The sequence below is a fragment of the Lepus europaeus genome, chromosome 6 (genome assembly GCF_033115175.1).
Source record: "Lepus europaeus isolate LE1 chromosome 6, mLepTim1.pri, whole genome shotgun sequence".
Classification (NCBI taxonomy): Eukaryota; Metazoa; Chordata; class Mammalia; order Lagomorpha; family Leporidae; genus Lepus; species Lepus europaeus.
The window spans coordinates 59,991,940-60,012,222 of record NC_084832.1 but is presented as its reverse complement, the minus strand read 5'-3'; the positions used below and the strand labels follow the sequence as shown (position 1 = coordinate 60,012,222).

The following is a 20,283-nucleotide window of genomic DNA, read 5'->3' as shown; positions in this document are numbered from 1 at the left end:
TCAGAATTATAAAGACATGCCATATTTTCTAAGTGCTGTTATGATGAGGGCATAATTTTACTATTAAGGCTTAATTTTATTATTAAGACATAATTTTAATCTATTGGATTATTATTTTTTATTTTTAGTGTATGGGTTTAATTAATAACAAAATAGAACTCACTTGGGAACCAACTGAAGGAAAATTTCTGTAAGAGATTTACTGGGGCTGGCGCTGTGGTGTAGTGGGAAAAGCCGCCACCTGCAGTGCCTGCATCCCATATGGGCACCGGTTTGAGTCCCGGCTGCTCCACTTCCGATCCAGCTCTCTGTTATGGCCTGGGAAAGCAGTGGAAGATGGCCCAAGACCTTGGGCCCCTGCACCTGCGTGGGAGACTCGGAAGAAGCTCCTGGCTCCTAGCTTTAGATCAGCGCGGCTCCTGCCATTGTGGGCATCTAGGGAGTGAATCAGTGGATAGATGACCTCTCTCTCTCTCTCTCTCTCTCTCTCTCTCTCCCTCTCTCTTTCTGCTTCTCTATAACTCTGCCTTTCAAATAAATAAGTAAATCTTAAAAAGAGAGAGAGAGAGAGAGAAAGGGAGAGAAAGAGAGAGAGAGATCTATCTACTCAATCGGCTTCTTGGTGTAGTAGAAAGGCCACCAATTATGGAATCTGCAGATCTGGGGGTTCAAATCTCATCTTGGCCACAAATTCTCTCTAAGACTTTAGGTAAATCATTCAAGTGCTCTAGTTTCATTGGCTATGAAACACAGACAATAAGACCTAACTTATGTGAGCCTATGGATGCAAAAGTGTTTAGCCCAACACCACATCCATATATAAAAATTAAGTGATACTCAACTATTAATGTGGCCAGGCAAAGGGGAGGTTACCAGAAAGAACTTAGGTGTTTAGCTTGATTTTATTTATTAACTTTATTTATTGTATTTTTTAATTGTTAAAATTTTAGCCACTGTTAAAATATTATTTTGTGCTTCATTTATTCAAGGTATATCAAATAAAAATAAAGATAATCACCCAGAGACAGGCTAGGCTAGAAAATTCTAGGGCAAACAAACCAAGTACCTTTTCAAAAAAGATTTATTTATTCATTTGTTTATTCATTTGAAAGGCAGAGTTACAGAGAGACAGAGAGAGAGAGAGAGAGAGAGAGAGAGACATCTTCCATCCACTAATTCACTCCCCAGTTGACCACAACAGCAGGAAGTGAGCCAAGCTGAAGCCAAGAAACAAGAACTCCAACAAGGTATCCTACATGGGTAGCAGAAGCCATCTTCCACTGCTTTCCTCAGTGCACTAGCAGGGAGCTGGATTGGAAGTGGAGCAGCCAAGACTAGAATCAGATCTCATATGGGATGAGAGCATTGCAGGCAGCAGCTTAACCCACTGGGCCACATGCTGGCTCCTAAGTATCTATTCCCAACATGGATAATCAAGACACAGCACAAAACCCCTTGAGTTACATTTTCCCTCCCATCTTCTCTAATTTAGGGTCCTTTCACTTCTCTAGGAATACGGAAACAGCCAGAGACCCACCTCTATTTACTACTTGATTTTCAAACAGTAATAGCAATGATGATGTGGAATCATTAACCATCACAAAATTGTTAAGAAAATGCCTTGGGACACAGAGAATGCAGAACATGCCTCCGTATGTGGAAACCCCAAGCTCACTCTACAGTGAGTCCCAGCAATGGAAGGAACTAGTAAGCATCCAGCAGTTATTATTTGTTTGAATATTGTTGCCTGTCATTGCTATCAGACCTACAGCAAACAGCAATTATCTTACTTTAGCCAAGGAAGTTCCCCTTTTTTGACAAGATCCTTCACTCAATCTTGTTCTTATATTGTTTTATGCATACTCTGCTTACCTTTCAGTTAAAAAAAAAAGTAATTACTTACTGTTTTGCATATGACACCTGTTAATTGTCTTCAAACACACATGGCCATAAACAATATCCATACAGAAGAACCATTTCCTTTTTCCTGCTTGAACCATTCTGAAGAATCTGTCATGCCAAAATGTCTCCCCTAACTAATGACCGAGAACTTCCCTTTCATCACCAGCCCTCCCCTCATTCCCACCATGTTCTTTCAGACAATTGCCAGTAACAACAACAGCCTTGCGTGAAGATGCCTGCTGATGTTTCGGTCAACTGTAACTTCATGTTCCATAGTTAAAATCAACTGAAGACTATCACAGCACTCAACTGTACAGCTGAACTATAATATTTACATGAAGTGTTAAAGACTGATATCTAATTATGTGTGTGTGTGTGTGTGCATCAAGTTTAGGAGCCCAAGTTTCAATCTAACTTTGAAAGCAGTTATGCTAACTACCACTTCGGTATGACAATCATTTGAAATCTGCAAATGTTTCAAAACTAGAAACACTGAATCATCGTGTCAATTGCATCCTGAACCAGTTCTTGAAAGCTATACCAATCAATTCACACTCCGCACAGAAAAAAGCCACCTGTTCAGAGGTAAAGAATTAACTTTAGAGAGAACCGTAAGATAAGGAGGAAGGAAATGGAGTCAAAAAACCACTCGGATCAGGCACATTTCTACAACAGCCATTTACTTCACTGTGCATTTTCACGGTGCATACCTGCTCCATATTTGGGCTACTGCAACTGCGCTGGTTTCCCACAATAACATCCTATCAGTCTCCTCTTGAGTACAAATGAACCGCTGCTTAAAATACCCCATGTGTTTCTGTACTCAGAGCAATCAGCAACTGCTGTCTATAGTTAGATTTCAAAGGGCAGTTATTGATCACCAGCTCCACCTCAGTTATTTTCTCTCTTTCTTCTAAGTCTTTTCAGTTCCCAGAAGATTAGGCCTATGTGGTATGCTCAACTATCTCTTTAAATCCCCCTCATTTTAAAATTAAACTGGTCAAAATCAATGGTGGTCTGGCAGTTCAACGAGAACTCAGTATTTAATACCAGCAAGAATATTAACTGGCCAAACACCTGCAGAGGCAAGCGTGTATAGTTTTTGGGGTTTTAAGTATTAAGACTGTAACAGACTGAGTCCCATGTCTTAAAAAATACTACCGTGGAGAACTTTGCTCCCGGAACATAGGAAAATCATCACTAAATGGCTGGGAAAGGGGCAGGTGGTAAGCCTAGCAGTTGAAATGTTGGTTAGGAAGCCCACATCCCACATCCAAATAACGGTGTCTGATTCCAGGTTCCTGCTAATGCATACTCCAGAGGGCAGCAGTGGTGGCCCAAGTAATCGGGTTCCTGCTACCCACTGGGAGACCTGGATTGTGCTGGCAACTCATTCCCAAGCCAGCTCCAGCCACTGTGGGCTTTTGAGAAGTGAACCAGCAAATGGAAATTCTCTCTCTCTCTCTCTCTCTCTCTCTCACACACACACACACACACACATGACATTTTCTTTTACAGAATGTAATGGCTTGGAAAGATGAATTGGAACTGAAGACAGTTCTCTCAATTTTTAGAACTATATTCCGGGAAGAATGGGCTTTATTTCCTATTACAAAGAAGATATACCTACTGTATTTTCCTCCTATGCCACCCCATTAGATCCAAGAAAACATAAACTTGTACTTCAGTGTCCAAGAAGAATTGGTTCCAGGACTTCCGTCAAATACTGAAATCTGTGGATAGTCAAGTCCCTTCTACAAAATGTCATAAAATTTGGACACAACCTATGCATATCCACCTGTATTCTATAAATCCTCTCTAGATTATTTGTGCTAAAACAAAGAAAGTGCTATGTAAGTACCTGTTTTACTATATTGTCTAGGGAATAACAGTAAGGGGGAGAAGTCTTTACATGCTTGGTACAGACATGTTTTCCTGAATATTTCGGATGGCTGAATTCATGGATAAGGAACATGTGGATATGGAGCGATTGACTCTCTGTATTTTGTACTCCAACATCCCTCTCCCCCTGTAAAAAAAAAAAAAATGGGATACTGACATTGACTTAAATAAACAGAGGCTACTCAGATCAATTTTTTCAGGGACATTGACTTCATAAAAATATTCACAATAAAATTAAGATATTAAAATGCTGGGTGGGGAGGTGGTCCTGTGGCGTAGTGGGTAAAGCTGCCACTTGTGGTACTGGCACCCCATATGGGCACCAGTTAGAGATCCGGCTGCTCCTCTTCCAATCCAGCTCTCTGCTTGTGGCCTGGGAAAGCAGTGAAAGATGGCCCAACTGCTTGGGCCTCTGCAACTGTGTGGGAGACCCAGAAGAAACTCCTGGCTCCTAGCTTTTGATTGGCCTAGCTCAGGCCATTGCAGCCATTTGGGGGAGTAAACCAGTAGATGGAAGATCTCTCTCTCTCTCACACTCTCTCCCTCTCTCTCTTTCTGTCTCTCTTACTGTAACTCTGCCTTTCAAATAAATAAACCTTATAAAAAAAAAAAAAAAGATGCTTGGCCCAGCATTGTGGCATGGTGGGTTAAGCCACCACCAGCAATGCTGGAATCCCACACTGGAGCTCTGGTTTGAGTCCTGGCTACTCTGCTTCTGATCCAGCTTTCCACTGCTGTACCTGAGAAGGCAGTGGAAGATAGCACAAATGCTTGGGTCCTTGTCACCCAAGTGGGGGACCCAGATGGCATTCTGTGCTCCTGGCTTTGGTCTGGCCCAGCTCTGGAAGTTGCAGCCACTTGGAGAATAAAACAGCAGATGGAAGATCTCTCTGTGTGTCTTTCCCTCTCTATGTCAGTCTGCCTTTCAAATAAATAAAATTGAAATATATAAAAAATAAAGATGCTTGAATATTGCTACTCACCATTTAAAGGTACGTCTCCCCATCTTTTTTAAGGGAGTTTTGCATGTGTAACATTGACATGCATAAATACTAGTCTATGTACATCCTCTTTTTCCCACTCCTTCTTCCAAGGAAATGAGTCTTCAGATGACTTTTACTGTGCAACTTGATATCATTAAAACTAAGTTCTTCTCAACCACTCTAATATTTTTACATACCAATAACACATGCTCTTTATGAATAACACTATAAAATCTACCTACTTTACTCAAATACTGGGTCCTTTTTAACCCACACCACAATTTGTATGATGACATAACATGCCACAAAACAGTGCTGGCACTTCAATAAATGGTATTTATATCTACAACAATCCTGTAACATAAATATTAATATTCTCTGCTTCTCAGACTCAAAAGCCAACACTGCACAGGTAACTGAGATACCATGCTCCACATTCCTGGCAAATGAGTCACTTTGTGTCTAGCTTTTACATCAGGTGAGCTGGCCCACAAATCAGATCTGAGGTCTTCCCTCTAACAACAAAGCCTCCTCACACTTACCCTGGGATACAGCGTGAAGGTAGGGCAGGTGTTCAACCTAGGAGTTACACCACTGGCTGGGACACCTTCATCCCATACTGGAAGATATGGGTTCAATGATTGGCCCCAGTTCCTGGCTCCTGCTTCCTACTGATGTGGATGCTGGGAGGTAATGGTGATGGTTCAAGTAGCTGAGTTGCTGTCACCCATGTGGGAAAAATGGACTGAGTTATGGGTTATTGCAGGGCCTTGAGGAGTGAACTAGCATGTGGAAGACTCTCTCTCTCTCTCTCTCTCTCTCTCTCTCTCTATTTTCATCTCCCTTCCCTTCTCAAATAAATACATTTTTAAATGTTTTTGAAGAAAGTGAAAGTAAGCCAAGAAAACAATAGGAAAAAGGCACAGAGGCCTGAGCAGGAAGCAAGAAGATGTTGAACCGGGACTACTGAATGATCTGTGTAAAAGGATGATGGAAAAAAGTCAAAAATAACTTCTGAGGTTCCAAGCTGGGGTGCTGGAGACAAACAGGAGGAGCACGAGCAGGAAAGCATCCAAGTATACCAATTTACAAAAGAAGATAAGGAGCTCAGTTTAGTACACACTTAATTTTGAGGTGTCAATAGGACATCTAAGAGGAAATGAATGTTAGGCAACCAGGAAAATGAGTGTTAGTGTTCAAAGAGACAGAGAATGTATTTGAGACACGCAAGACATGAGGTATGAGGAAGAAGGTTTAAGGGCCAAAGCTTGGAGGACTTTTAGCATTAAGGTACACAAAAAGAAAGAACATTCACACGTGGGAATACAGAGAAGCAATAGAAAGAGACAGAGAAGAGAGTACAAAAGTATGTGACTGAAACCAAGGAAGAAGGTGCTGTGGTTTCCAACACTGAATAGCAGTCCATTATTTCCTACACCCTTTGATTGCCTACTCTGGGCAAGAACCTGCTCTAAGCTCTGAAAATCAGACATTCCCAAGACGAAGCAGCATCTTGCTCTGCTGGTGTCTCCTAGATCCTACACGAACTCAGAGCATATATTTTAAAAGCTGTGGCAGCTGATATTGCCTACTGAAATTCTAAAGCCAAAAAGACCCCTAAAGAAGAAGGAAAGCGAGACTTCTTTTATCCATCGGATCACATGAGGCGGAATGAGAAGTTCCGTGTATCCCTAAGAACTCTTTACACAAACGCCTGCAGATGTGGGGCATGGCTGTCCCGGGCTGAAAGGCTGCTTCCGCTCAAGACCCAGGCTGGCTCTCCTGGTGCTGAGGTCAACATGGCCTCTCTCCGGGACTAATCCTCTAGATTAAGTGCTAACAGTTCACTAAAATCCTTTCAAGATCGCCCATTCAAATTACTGACCAAACATAAGGTCATGCACATGAGGTGCCTCCTCAGTCCAATCCACTTCCCACGCGACGCACAGTCAGACTCTGACTTTCGGAGACAGGATCTAAAAGCGACTTTTGCAATATCCACTGAATATCATTCGGGTTGCTTTTACAGATAATTTTTTAGATATTTTATTTGTTTGTAAGGAAGACAGAAAGACCTCCCCAGTCCACTGGTTCACTCTCCAAATGCCTAAAACTTCTGGGTCTGGACCAGGGCCAGAGTCAAGAGCTAAGAACTCAATCCAGATCTCCCACGAGGGTGGCAGGAACTCAACCACTTCAACCACTTGCTGCCTCCCAAACTGTGCATTAGTAGGGAGCCAGAAACAGGAGCCAAGCATGGACTTAGCCAAAAAGTCACCCCATTTATTTAAATACTTACATTGCCACCTAGAAAATCCCCTTACAACTATTTCTCAATTATAAAACCATCCTGAAGGGCATACAATGCCAAGGAGAGAGTTTGTTCAACAGGATAATAAAGATGGAAATACTCACTCCGTAAACTGTAAGAGGTCAAGATTTAGATTCCCCTTACTTCTATTACTTATGAAATAGTGTGACTTAGGGATAAGTCCCTTCTATTTCTACAGGAAAGTGTTGAAGCACTCAGATATGACAGTATGATGGCTGAATCCTAATAGCTATTAACCAACAGTGATTATGACGATGATTCCCCAAAACCACACCAGTGTTGAAATAAATTATGATATTGTTTCAAAGTTGTTTTTTTTTTAAAAATCTGTTTAATTAGGAAAATCAGAGTAGTTGGAGCACATTTGTTTGGGGCTTGAAGAATAAACTTGGAGAATTACTTTGGGTGAAAAACCAAACATTGAATTAGGATGTATCTACCCCATTTCCAGAGACCTGACTTGCAGTACACAGATCTTAACATCTCTGTTAAAATCAGAAACTGAACTAAAAACAAAGCCAACAAATTCTGACAGGGCTCCAGCTATCAAAGCCATAATATCCCTTTTGTGTGTCTGGGTTCTTTTTTCAATACAAACACTGAACTAAATCAACATCTGTGACCAGGTAATGTGCATAATGGAAAAATCCTCTCAGGAAGCCCTGCCAAGTATGGGTTATACTAAAAGGAATGGAATTTGATAAGAAATATCCACTTGCTAACTCATTTGCACTTTGCAAAGCCTGGAAGCTACCAATGTCAACAGACATAATTTTACAGGCCCAGGAACTTATAAACACATTATGATTTTTAGGGACCACTGGCCATAGGGTCCACCTTGAAAAGAAATGACCCGTGAGCTCTCGACAAGGCAAGGCTGGGGCCAGGGGTTTGGCATAGTGGTTCAGGTCCATATCAGAGTGTCTGTGTTTGAATCCCACCGATGCTCCTGATTCCAACTTATTACTAACTTATTACCCTGAGAGGCAGCAGGGGGTGGCTCAAGTCCTTTGGACTCTGCCACTCATGTGGGAGAGTCAGATTGAGTTCTTTGCCCCTGGCTTAAGCCTGGCCAAGCTCTGGCTGTTGTGGTCATTTGGGAGTGAACAAATGGATGGGAGACCTCTGTCCATCTCTCTCCTTTCAAAATAAATAAATAACTTAATTTTTAAAAAGAAGAAAAAAAGGCTGGCGCCGTGGCTCAACAGGCTAATCCTCCACCTTGAGGCGCTGGCACACCCGGTTCTAGTCCCGGTCGGGGCGCCGGATTCTATCCCGGTTGCCCCTCTTCCAGGCCAGCTCTCTGCTGTGGCCAGGAAGTGCAGTGGAGGATGGCCCAAGTGCTTGGGCCCTGCACCCCATGGGAGACCAGGAGAAGCACCTGGCTCCTGCCATCGGATCGGTGCACCGGCTGCAGCGCACCGGCCGCGGTGGCCATTGGAGGGTGAACCAATGGCAAAAAGGAAGACCTTTCTCTCTCTCTCTCTCTCTCTCTCTCTGTCCACTCTGCCTGTCCAAAAAAAAAAAAAAGGCAAGATTTGAACCACATATGGCTGGTGGTATCTGTGTACTAGACCCCTGATGGTCTCTTTCATCTATTATTCTTTGCAACTATTTTTACATTTTTAGATAATTTTGAGTTCCTACTCAGTTCACTGTATTTTTATATCTGGCTGCTGATTGGTCCATTTGACAATACAACATGGTGACCACAGACCAGAACCAAAACATATACACTTAGATAGTACAGTATTTTCATTTGCCCTTTGAATGAAATAAGATCATCAAGACGAGATATTGGATTCAAGTAAAATTATTCTAAAGGCAGAGAGACAGAGAGACCTTCTATTTGCTGGTTTACTCCTCAAATGCCTACAACTAGGGCTAGGAGATTGAAGCCAGGAGAGAAGAACTCAATCCTTATCTCCCATGTGGGTGGCAGGAACCCAGCTCCTTGGGCCATCACCTGCACCTCCCAGCATTCACAGTGGCAGGAAGCTGGAACTGGAAGCAGAGCCAGGACTCAAGCACAGACACCCCAATACTTGGCTATCCCAAGCTGCACCAATGCCTGCCCCAACAAGTTTGCTTTAACTTGAACAAAACGCTTCCCTTTTTTCAGTTTGGAAGACAGCACCGATTTTCTTATTGTCCACAAAGAAACATTATCTTGTAATCGAGATATTCTTCAGAAATGCCAGTAGAGAGAGAACGGCAAAAACTAATTTTTTACTTTACAATAAAAAATTGAAAAAAAAACTTGTGCTTTCTATGGCAACTCTGCATGTGGGAAATAGAGAGTGACATGCTGAGGATTAAGGATTACTTCTCAGAATGACTCCCAAAGGAATGTGGGAATACGGGTTACACCACCATCAGGAAGCCGAGTTTCTGCACATTGTTTAGCAGCCAAAGAGGATGCCAGGTTGCAGAGAAAGCAGCCAAAACAGATTCCTTTTTATGGCATGATAACTTTTTTTTTTTTCTTCCCCCAAGAGACTGCCCATTTCTGTACAGGCAATGCCTCAGAACCCACTCCCAGCAGGCTGGGAAAGACAGAGACTTCTAAGGAATAAGGCAGGCCTGGCTGGGTTTCACTCTAGGAAAGTCAAACCACGGACCAAGAGTTCTGGAAGCCACGTGATCCAAGGCTGGAAAGGACTTTCATTTGTTGGCAGCCTCCATCCCTGAACCTCTCTGAGCCGAGCCTTTGAAGCCAAGGTCTCTATTGTTACGCGAACAACATCCCTCGCCTCGCCAAGGGTTCTGCTGCTCTCATTATTCCGTTTTCCTACGGCACATGTTCTTCATGAGCCTCCTCTACAACAACCTCTCCAATAACTTGAAATAGATTTGAAATTTCAGGAGGCTTTTCTGTGGAGTTCAGGTTCAAAGTGTTTGTTCCTCTATAGGAACAAGCCTTGCCTTTCATTGTTATTGGTCTTGGCCACATTTCTTGAATTAGATGCTTTGTAGCAGAAAGAGACACAGAAGCACATATAGGAAGCTAACATAAACTTTTGTTGTGAACACCAAGAAGCAAAGATTAGAGGCCCAGATCCTTCAGCCAAAGGCTGTATAAACAGCAATAAATCACTATTCTCACAAACATTTCTATCATGGGAGAAAATGTGGAAAACATTTCAATGTTTTTAACTGTATTTCACACTGAAGATTTTTTTTTCATGTGCTAATTAAACCCATCACTAGTTTAAGACATGAGTGAGGTTGTTGGCAACAAGCACCCTCTGGATATTCAAGACTAATACTTGCTGAGAGATTCTGTCAACAAGAAGCTTGACACCACTTCTGTTATCACTGTCATCATTATCATCACCATCATGTTTATCATAATTCCAGCACCAGCACTACCGTTACTACCCTTATACTATCACCACTATGATCTCCTCATCACCACCATCACCACCACACTCATCCTCCTCCCCATCGTCATCCCCATCACCACTATCATCCCCACTATAATACTCACCACTATCACCATCTTCACCACCACTATTCTCTTCAACACTACTGTCACCATCACCACTATTATCTCTTTATCACCATCACCACCTCCACCAGAGTCATCCTCACCATTATCACCACCATTATCATCAGCATCACTACCACTACCATTTCCATTATCATCATCACCACCATTATCATCTTTATCATTATCATCATCATCACCACTATTATCCTCACTATAGTCACATCACCACCAATCACTATCATTACCACCACCACCACCATCATCCTCATCACCACCATCACCATTAAACATTTACAGGAATTTACTATGTTGCAATATACAACACACTCTACAGAGTGCAATGAAATTTTTTAAGAACGCTTTTATTTAATAAATATGAATTTCATAGGTATGGCTTTTGGAATATAGTGGTTCTTCCTCCCATACCAAGCCCCACTCCCATCCCACCTCCTACTCCTTCTCCCATCCCATTCTTCATTAAGATTAATTTTTAATTATCTTTCTATACAGAAGACCAACTCTATACTAAGTAAAGATTTCAACACTTAGAGTGCAATAAATTTTGATTGTTTCTCATAAATTCAAAGTAGCTTCATATGGTATCCTTCTTGCTTTGAAATGCAATTAGTAACTTCCATACATAATTTATCAAGTGAAAAAAAATGAGTATACAGTGAGACCATGCTTAACTTTAAGTATAGAAATATGAAACTGTCAAGATTGGGCATTCGGTTTTCTTTGCACTATGTCATCTACATGTTTTCTTAGTTAGCAGAAACAAGGAGGGGGATGGGTGGATGTGCTGCGGCAGGGGAGGCCACCATTTGGGACACCTGCATCCCCATCTCAGAGCGCCTAGGATCAAGTTCTGAGGGAGCTCAGGACCAAATGCAGTCCAGACTACCACGACCCCACAGCGCCTCGGCAGCACGTACACACTGCAGCGCCGTCCCGGCACGTACACACTAAACGGAACAGGGCGGCAGCCCCTTGTAGCACACACTTATCAACGATGACAAGATCTAGGTTTCCATGACAAGATCTAGGCTTGATAAAAACAAGCTAGAAAGGGCTGCATGAAGACTGCCCCCGGCCTTCACCATAACTAACGGATAACCTTACCTTTGTTCCTTGGAGACGACGTGGTAAGGTCATACAAATACCCTAGGCTGCTCGACCTCCACAGCTGAGTCTCTCCACCCACCAGCCCCTCTGATGGAACTGTTCAGAGCTTCTTACATGAAACGTCACGTCTTCCACTCTCACCATTGTGTCTGGTTTTGTAAATCGTCACTGACACCAGAACACGAACTCAGCCTCATCTCCCCAGTTCTCCTGTAGCAGTCCCGACTCCGCTTCTGATGCACCTTCCTGCTAGTGCACCAGGAAGGCAGCAGATGATGGACCAAGTGCTTGTGTTCCCGTCACCCACATGGGCGACCTGGATGGAGTTCCTGGCCCTCTGCTTCGTCCCAGCCCAGCCCTAGGTGTTGCAGGCATTTGGGGGGTGAACCAGCAGGCAGAAGATTGCTTTCTCTCTGTTTTTGTCTTTTTCTCCATCCCTCCCTGGCACTGCTCCATTCTCTGTCACTCTGCCTTTCAAATAAAAAAGAAAAGAAAAGAAAAAAAGAAATGAGGAAAGATCTTTACTAGAGAAAAGAAAATGTTTGGTGATAATTATTTGTAAAATCAGATGAAGTTTCCTGTTTGCTAAAGCTGTTTCAAATAAAAAGCTATATTTTATATGCTATATTTTATATATGCCCCCTTAAGTGTGACCTCAAAAATAATTTGTATTTAATTTTCTGAGATCCATACCATCTCCCCCAATATATTTCTTTTAAAAAAAAAGATTTTATTTATTTATTTGAGAGACAGAGTTACAGACAGTGAGAGGGAGAGAGAGAAAGGTTTTCCATCCACTGGTTCACTCCCCACATGGCTACACCTGCAGGAGCTGCGCCGATCTAAAGCCAGGAGCCAGCAGCCTACTCCAGGTCTCCCACATGGGTGCAGGGGCCCAACTGGTTTCCCAAGCCACAGCAGAGAGCTGGATCAGAAAAGGAGGAGCCAGGACTAGAACTGGCGCCCATATGGGATGCCAGCACTGCAGACGGAAGATTAACCTACTGCGCCACAGTGCCAGCCCCAGTATATTTCTAAATTAATGATAATGCCATGTTTTGACTGACGATATGCTTCCTGCTTTGGCAACTCAGTAGCTTGCTCAATCTGAGTCTCCATTTCCTGTTCAAGTGAAGGGATTGGCAGGCTTCCCCAAAAGTCAGAAGTTAACAAGGCCCATCATGCCGCTTTGCCACATCCAAGAAGATGCACACTTTATCCTGTTGACTTAATAGTCTTTTAGGGCCCAAAAGGCCACAGTGACCATCTGTGGTTGTTGTGAGACTTGCTGTCATGTGCACACACAGACACACTATTCTGAGTTCCTCCTGGTTACCGGCTTTGGAATGGCTAAGGGATGCAAGGATGGCATTTTGCAAACAAGAAACCACCCAGACAGCACTACTCAACGTTTTAGAAGACTTAGCAACTTAATTAGATGCTAGCATTTTCTAGATACTATTACACATTACAGATGGGATAGTCACCTGTCTATTTGACAAATTTTTTTTTTTTAGGTCAGAGCTCTATTGTCTATATTGTACTCTACCTTAGATCACCCCAAAACAGAGAAATAACTTAATTTCAAAGGTGCAATTCCTAGAAGGTATGTCTCAACTCCATGCAGTGATCAAACAGGGATTAAAAGACTTGTAATTGACCAGCTTCCTGATCACTTTAAAGCCTGTCCTCAACACAATTTCATGTTTACACATTTACACTCATTCAGCAATTTTTCAAGGAAGAATAAAAATAATTCTGTATGTATTTATAGCGTCTGGCCTTCCAAAAGCTTAGATGGTCATATGTCGCTCACATGTCTTCCACACTACCTCTGAGAAGAGATGTACTTTTCCTTAATTCCATCCAGTTCTTGCAAAAGGCACATGAGTCAGCAGAGAATAAGTCTCAGTCACAGTAGCATTCAAAGTAGCAGATTTGAGCAAAGAAACAACACAAATATGACCAACACAAATGGAAGCAAAGAGAGAGGCAAGCATGACACTAAATCATTATGGTGAAAAACAAAACTAAACAGCTGGGTGCTCAACAGTCCCTTCATTTCTTACTCCTTGCCATCCCCTGGGAATGCATCACATAACCGTTTATAAAGTACAAGGTCTTCTTGGGACATGATCAGCGTCAACGACTTCCCTATGTCCTCGCCTTAAAGCATTCTGAGATCCACGCTCCATCTTACTCTTCCTACTCATCTACAGATAGCAACAATCGACTTTCAACTATGTAGAACAAAAAAAAAAAATCACCATACCATAACAAATGTTTGCTTTAAAAGTATAAAATAAATGTTAAGATTATATTATTATCTAGTGTTTTTGTTTTAAAAATTTTGTACTCTGTAGCATCCTAGACGAACACTGCCATCCACACCCAGAAGCTGCTCAGCTCACACAGACTTAACACAACAATTCAGTTAAATTAATTTACTTATTGCCTGTAGAACCACTAGGGACAGAAATGCCACAGCAAGAAAAAAGTGGGGAGATACACGACTACTCTGTAGGTTTTTGGAATAGTTCCCTTTTGGGGGTTGGGAATACAGGATAGATATCTAAGGGAGACACTGAACCAAAATCTACAAACACCACTATGGGTGGTTCCACTAGGCAATTCCAAGGTAGCTGACATTCCACTGTGGCAGAAACAGCAAGAAAAAAGAACAGTCAGATGAATTGGAACCTGCAAAATTGAGGATCAGATATATGAGCCTCCCGATCACCCTAACAGTAACCTACATCTTATTTGTGGAAAAGAAATTAAGCCACTTACAAACAAGCCTAGGTTTTTTGTTTTTTGCAATTCTGATGAAAAACATACACACTCTTACGGATACGCAATGGAAACCAATTTTTTAGCTGCAATAAAAAGCATTGAAAAAGCCTCCTAATTCTCAATAACTCACCCCCCAAAAAATCCTGTTTTTTTTTTTTTTTTTTTTTTTTTTTTGACAGGCAGAGTGGATAGTGAGAGAGAGAGAGAGAGACAGAGAGAAAAGTCTTCCTTTTTGCCATTGGTTCACCCTCCAATGGCCGCTGCGGCCGGCGCATCTCACTGATCCGAAGCCAGGAGCCAGGTGCTTCTCCTGGTCTCCCATGCGGGTGCAGGGCCCAAGCACTTGGGCCATCCTCCACTGCCTTCCCGGGCCATAGCAGAGAGCTGGACTGGAAGAGGGGCAACCGGGATAGAATCCGGCGCCCCGACCAGGACTAGAACCCGGTGTGCCGGCGCCGCAAGGTGGAGGATTAGCCTGTTAAGCCACGGCGCCGGCCAAATCCTCTGTTTTTGTCTGTCATAAAGTGATGAATTGGTGCACTGGAATTCTAAGGTTTTTTTTTTTAAACTTATTTATTTATTTGGAACGCAGGGGTAGGGGGAGAGAAGGAGAGAGTTGAAAGGAGAGAGAAAGAGGGAGAGAGAGACACAGAGAGAGGGACAGAGAGCTTTCATCCGCTGGTTCACTTTCCAATAGGCAGCTCTGAGCCTGCCTGAAGTCAAGAGCCAGGTACTCCATCCAGGTCTCCCACATGAGTGGCAGGGGCCCAGGTACATGGGCCATCATCTGCTGCCTTCCAGGGTGCATTGGCAGGAAGCTGGATTGGAAGTGGAATACAAACTTGCGCTCCGATATGGGACACCAGCATTGCAAGCTGCTCCACGACGCTGGCCCCTGGGATTCTGAACTCCAAATCTGAGTATGTTTGTTAAGCAGCACGAGCCTTGCTTCATCAGGTGCCACCTCCGCACGAAGATGACAGAACTGACATGCATGAAGGCTGTACCCTTGAACTCTACGGGCTCATTTTCATAATAGAGAAAGTTTGATAAAACAGTTCCACTCTCTCTTCTGAAATCCCAAACATGAGGCAAGGATTTTGGAAGTAAGGAGCCAGAATGTGACCAAAGCACCACTCAGCTTGAAAGCCTAAAACAAGGCCTTAGAGTCACTGACTTACCCCACTCCAGGGCTACCGGGGGTGTTGATATATCACTCAGCCTATGTCATGCACACTCTGGGAGTCAACGCGTTAAACCGTCCTCCGAGAGCACGGACGGACTTTAGCAGGCTGTAATAGGGCAAACTTTATCTATGGCTAGAGTGACTTTCTGTTCCTTAACTTTCTTTGGGAGGCTTACAGTGAATGGGCTCAATGTTATCAAGAACACCTGGAGACTCACCACATTTTGTCTCTCGCTTTTAAAATCTGTCTCCGCTCTTCAATGCCTTTTTTATTTTTTAAGGATTTATTTATTAATTTGAGAGGCAGAGATCCAGACACCGACAAGGAGAGACAAAGAGAGAGGAGGTCTCATCCACTGGTTCACTCCCCAAAGGGCCGCCAATAGCTGGAGCTGGGCCAATCCAAAGTCAGGGGCTAGGAGCTTCTTTTGGGTCTCCCATGTGGGTGCAGGGACCCAAGCACTTGGGCCATCTTCCACTGCTTTCCCAGGCCCTTAGCAGGGAGCTGGATCAGAAGTGGAGCAGCCAGGACTTGAACCGGTACATGAACTGTATGTATGGGATGCTGGTGCTGCAGGTAGAGGCTTAACCTATTATACCACAGTGCTGGCTCCCACGAATGCCTTTCAAAAATTAATTAATTAATTTCTATTTTACTTGTTTACTTGAAAGTCCAGAGACAGAGAGAGAGAGACAGAGAGAGAAAGAGAATCTTCCATCCACTGCTTCATTCCCCGCTGCCTGCAACAGCTGGGAGTAGACGAAGCTGAAGCCAAGAACCTGGAATTCATAATCTTTGTCACCTCCCTTATCCTTCCCTCTGATCTGACAAAATCTACCTTAGTATCTGAAAATGGCATGCCTACAATCTTACAAGCCCCAATTAAAGAAAGATTAATACAATGTAAATCATTTTCAAAAAATCTTGTCATAAGACGTTCAGAAAGTCTGGTACCAACAGCAGTATTAAAGGCACTATAAATTCATTACAAAAAGGTATTTCTTAAATGATCTCCGTGGTGGCTTATTTCTAAGAATGGTCAAGGAATTGCAAAGAGGGAAAACTACAGAAATAAAAACAAAAAGCAAAACTATGTTGTATTTCTTCATTGAACCTGACCACAGCGTTCACAGGTAACCTACCTCAAGTTTAAGTAAGTCAGCATCTGCAGATTGACGATGGCCTCGGGAATGACTCGGATGCAATTGTGATACAGATTAAGAATTTCCAGTGATACGAAATGGCACAATTCCATTGGAACTTCAACCAGTCTGTTTTTAGATAAATCTGTGAGAGAAGAAAAGAATATTTTGTCAATAAATCCTCAACAAACTCATATTATCTTATTATTCATGAATATTTTTCTCAATATTATAATCTGAAGTTAGATTGACATGATCATTTTTTGCATCTGTTACCATAGTGTTATGATTTCTAATTTCTTAGCTACATTCAGCAACACATGGGATAAGGAAAAGCAAAAGAATTGGTAAAACTTTTAGCTTTCTTAATTTGCAAACCATGCCATGAGAGGGAAATTTCTTCCTCTATCTTGTAATTATCTCAAACTCGTGCTACTTTATGCATTCTAGGAAAAAAAATCCATTCTTTAATATATTTGAGTACATATACTTACAATAATTATTAACTCAATTTGGCACATATATGTGTAACACACATATATATATATGTATAATCTTTTGAACTGGGGAATACACTCTTATACACAAGCAAGATGGCTTTCATACCCTCTGCACGTAATAAAACTCTACAAAAACATTTTATTCACTAAAACCACAAGAGAAATCAACATCTAGAAAGAACCAAGTCTTTCTGCCACATGACCACCAGGAAAACTGGAGTCCACCAACCAAGTGTATAAAAACGGTAACACTGGTCTACAGAGTGACATAAGCACGCAGCATGCATGGCTCACAGTATCATCCCTCACCAGTAAAATGACGGAATAACCCCCAATACCTAAGTCTCGGAATGGGAGACATGACCGCCAAACATCACAAAACACTGGATATGAGGAAAGAGCACTCCCGAAAACACGACCTCGACGGTAAGACATCACCTCGTCCTGCAGCAGTGAAAATGCCTAGTGAACAACACGCCACATGCACCCTGACCAAGGGGAGGGATGAAGAAAACACGAGTAGTTCAGTGCCATCCTGGGAGTGGGAGTGAAAGAGCTACGTCCCCTGACGCCCCCACCAGTAAACAAATATACAAATAAACAGGACCAAATGGCTCCAGAGGGAGAATTGTAACAAAAATTTTTAAAGGAATAATCTGATAATATTTCAATCATTCCAACCCATATAATAAGAAGGAACATTGCCAAAATTTTACTTAAAAAGTTAGGTATAATATTGGCATGATCACCTAACAAGGAAAGTACATGAAAGGGAAACTACATATCCATGAACCCACTAAACATTGATGTCAATCCCTAATTCTAAACATTAGCAAATAGAATTCAGTAGAACATAAAAATATTAACATACAGTAAGTAGCATTTATCTAGTAATAAAGGTTATTACAACAATTTGACATACAAGTAGACCAAAGGTGAAATAGCATATGATAATCTCCATGGATACTCAAAAGACACTGGATAAAATGATACGTTCATTTGTTATTAAGAACATTTTATTGATGTGTATTTTTATATACCAAAAACTGACCCATTTCAAGTTTACAATGCATTGACACCCCCCCCCCCGTAACTTTACTGAGTTGTGTGTTCATCATCACATATCACTTTTAGAACATTTATATTCATTCTCTTTGTTTTCCCTGTTTTTTTTTTAATTAACATGAAGAAACTGGACTTTTTTTTTTTTTTTGGATAGGCAGAATGGACAGTGAGAAAGAGAGAAAGGTCTTCCTTTTCTGTTGGTTCTCCCCCCAAATGGCAGCCACAGCCAGCGCACCGTGCTGATCCGAAGGCAGGAGCCAGGTGCTTCTCCTGGTCTCCCATGCGGGTGCAGGGCCCAAGCACTTGGGCCATCCTCCACTGCACTCCCGGGCCATAGCAGAGAGCTGGACTGGAAGAGGGGCAACCAGGACAGAATCCGGTGCCCCGACCGGGACTAGAACCCGGGGTGCTGGTGCCGCAGGCGGAAGATTAGCCTATTGAGCCGCAGCGCCGGCCAAACCTGTACATTTTTATGGGATACACCGCTATATTCTAACACATGTAAAGAGTGTAAACTGATTAAGTTAATTGACGAGCATTTCCATTTTCTCATCTTTTATTTCTGCTTAGAGACTACCGGCTCCTCTCTCCCAGCTCCACGTGCAGCACTGTGAACTGCAGTCACCCCACCGTGCCGTGGAACTCTAGAACCCACCACCTGCTTCTGACTGTGCTCTGGTGCCCAGTATACAACTGCTTAGCAAAACCAGAAGAGTCAGATACTTCCTTTCATGTTATACACACACACACACACACAAAGAGAGAGTGGATGAGAGAGGAGAAGAGAATGCTTTTATTTACTGCTAAAATTACCACTTATTTATCAGTGTTCAGAAGATAATCAGAGGAAGGTAGACAAGGAAAGGAAACAAGACTCAAAGTTGGAAAGGATAAGACAAAACTACTTATTTGTAGTTAAGATGATTGTTCTGCTGTAAAATCCAAGAGTTATCAACAGAAAATCACCTAAGAGCGTAACAATGATACAGGGACGAAAACTAATATGCTGAGACATCAGGCTTCACACACGAACTAGCAAGCTGAGATAACAGCAGAGACCTACCTATGGCAATTACAGAAGGGTGAGAGACTTAATTTTTTAAGAAATAGCATAGAGTTTATATGAAGAAAATGGCAAAACGCAACACAAAAGTTAAACCAATCAAAAGGCTGTTCCATTAATTAAAGAAAGCTCCATATCAAAAAGGTGTCCATTCTGTTATACCTGAAAGATTTAAAATGCACTCCTAACTTAAAAAAAAAAAAGTAAGGATTATCAGACAAGGTGATTCTAAAAGGCACATGGTAAAATAACAGCACAAAATGATAACACCTCTCTCCAAAAAACAGGAGTTATGAGAGGAACCAGCTGTGCCAGACATCAAAAATACATGAGAAAGCAATGTGGCGGAGAGATGGAAAGCTCATTGGAACAAATTGCAAAGATGAGAAATGAGCCAAAGAGATACACATATGGAAATCAACTGTGCAACCCAGGCGGCACTTGAAGTCAACAGGGAGAAAATGCAAGGTCAGGTGGTTGCTTGAGAAGCTGCTGAGTACCTGAAGCCATCCAGAACCCTGCCTCACTGCCAACAACAAAGTCATAGCAGCAATAGGACAACAGGTGGGAAACTAGGGTTTAGGATCTTAGGATAAGGAAGGCCTTTCCACAGATGACATAAAACCAAACAGATAAATCTGACACATAAAAACACACTCAAGGCATTTTACAACAAACGGAACTTCACCCATGCATGCGTGGGGGTTGGGGGGTTGGGCGAAGTCCTACCACTCATAAATCCAACAGGCTAATCTTTTTTACATAGAAAGAGCTTCTACAATCAGTAAGAACGAAA

At 42.3% G+C, this 20,283-nt stretch overlaps 1 protein-coding gene across 1 annotated transcript in view; it reads right to left on the bottom strand.

Moving 5' to 3' along the window:
• The window catches only part of LRCH1 (leucine rich repeats and calponin homology domain containing 1), a 207,490-nt gene that overhangs the window by 87,044 nt on the left and 100,163 nt on the right, over window positions 1-20,283 (bottom strand). Inside the window, exon 2 of the mRNA XM_062194174.1 lies at window positions 16,860-17,004. Coding sequence (XP_062050158.1) covers window positions 16,860-17,004 — 145 coding nt within the window. The remainder of the gene's footprint in view (window positions 1-16,859; window positions 17,005-20,283) is intronic.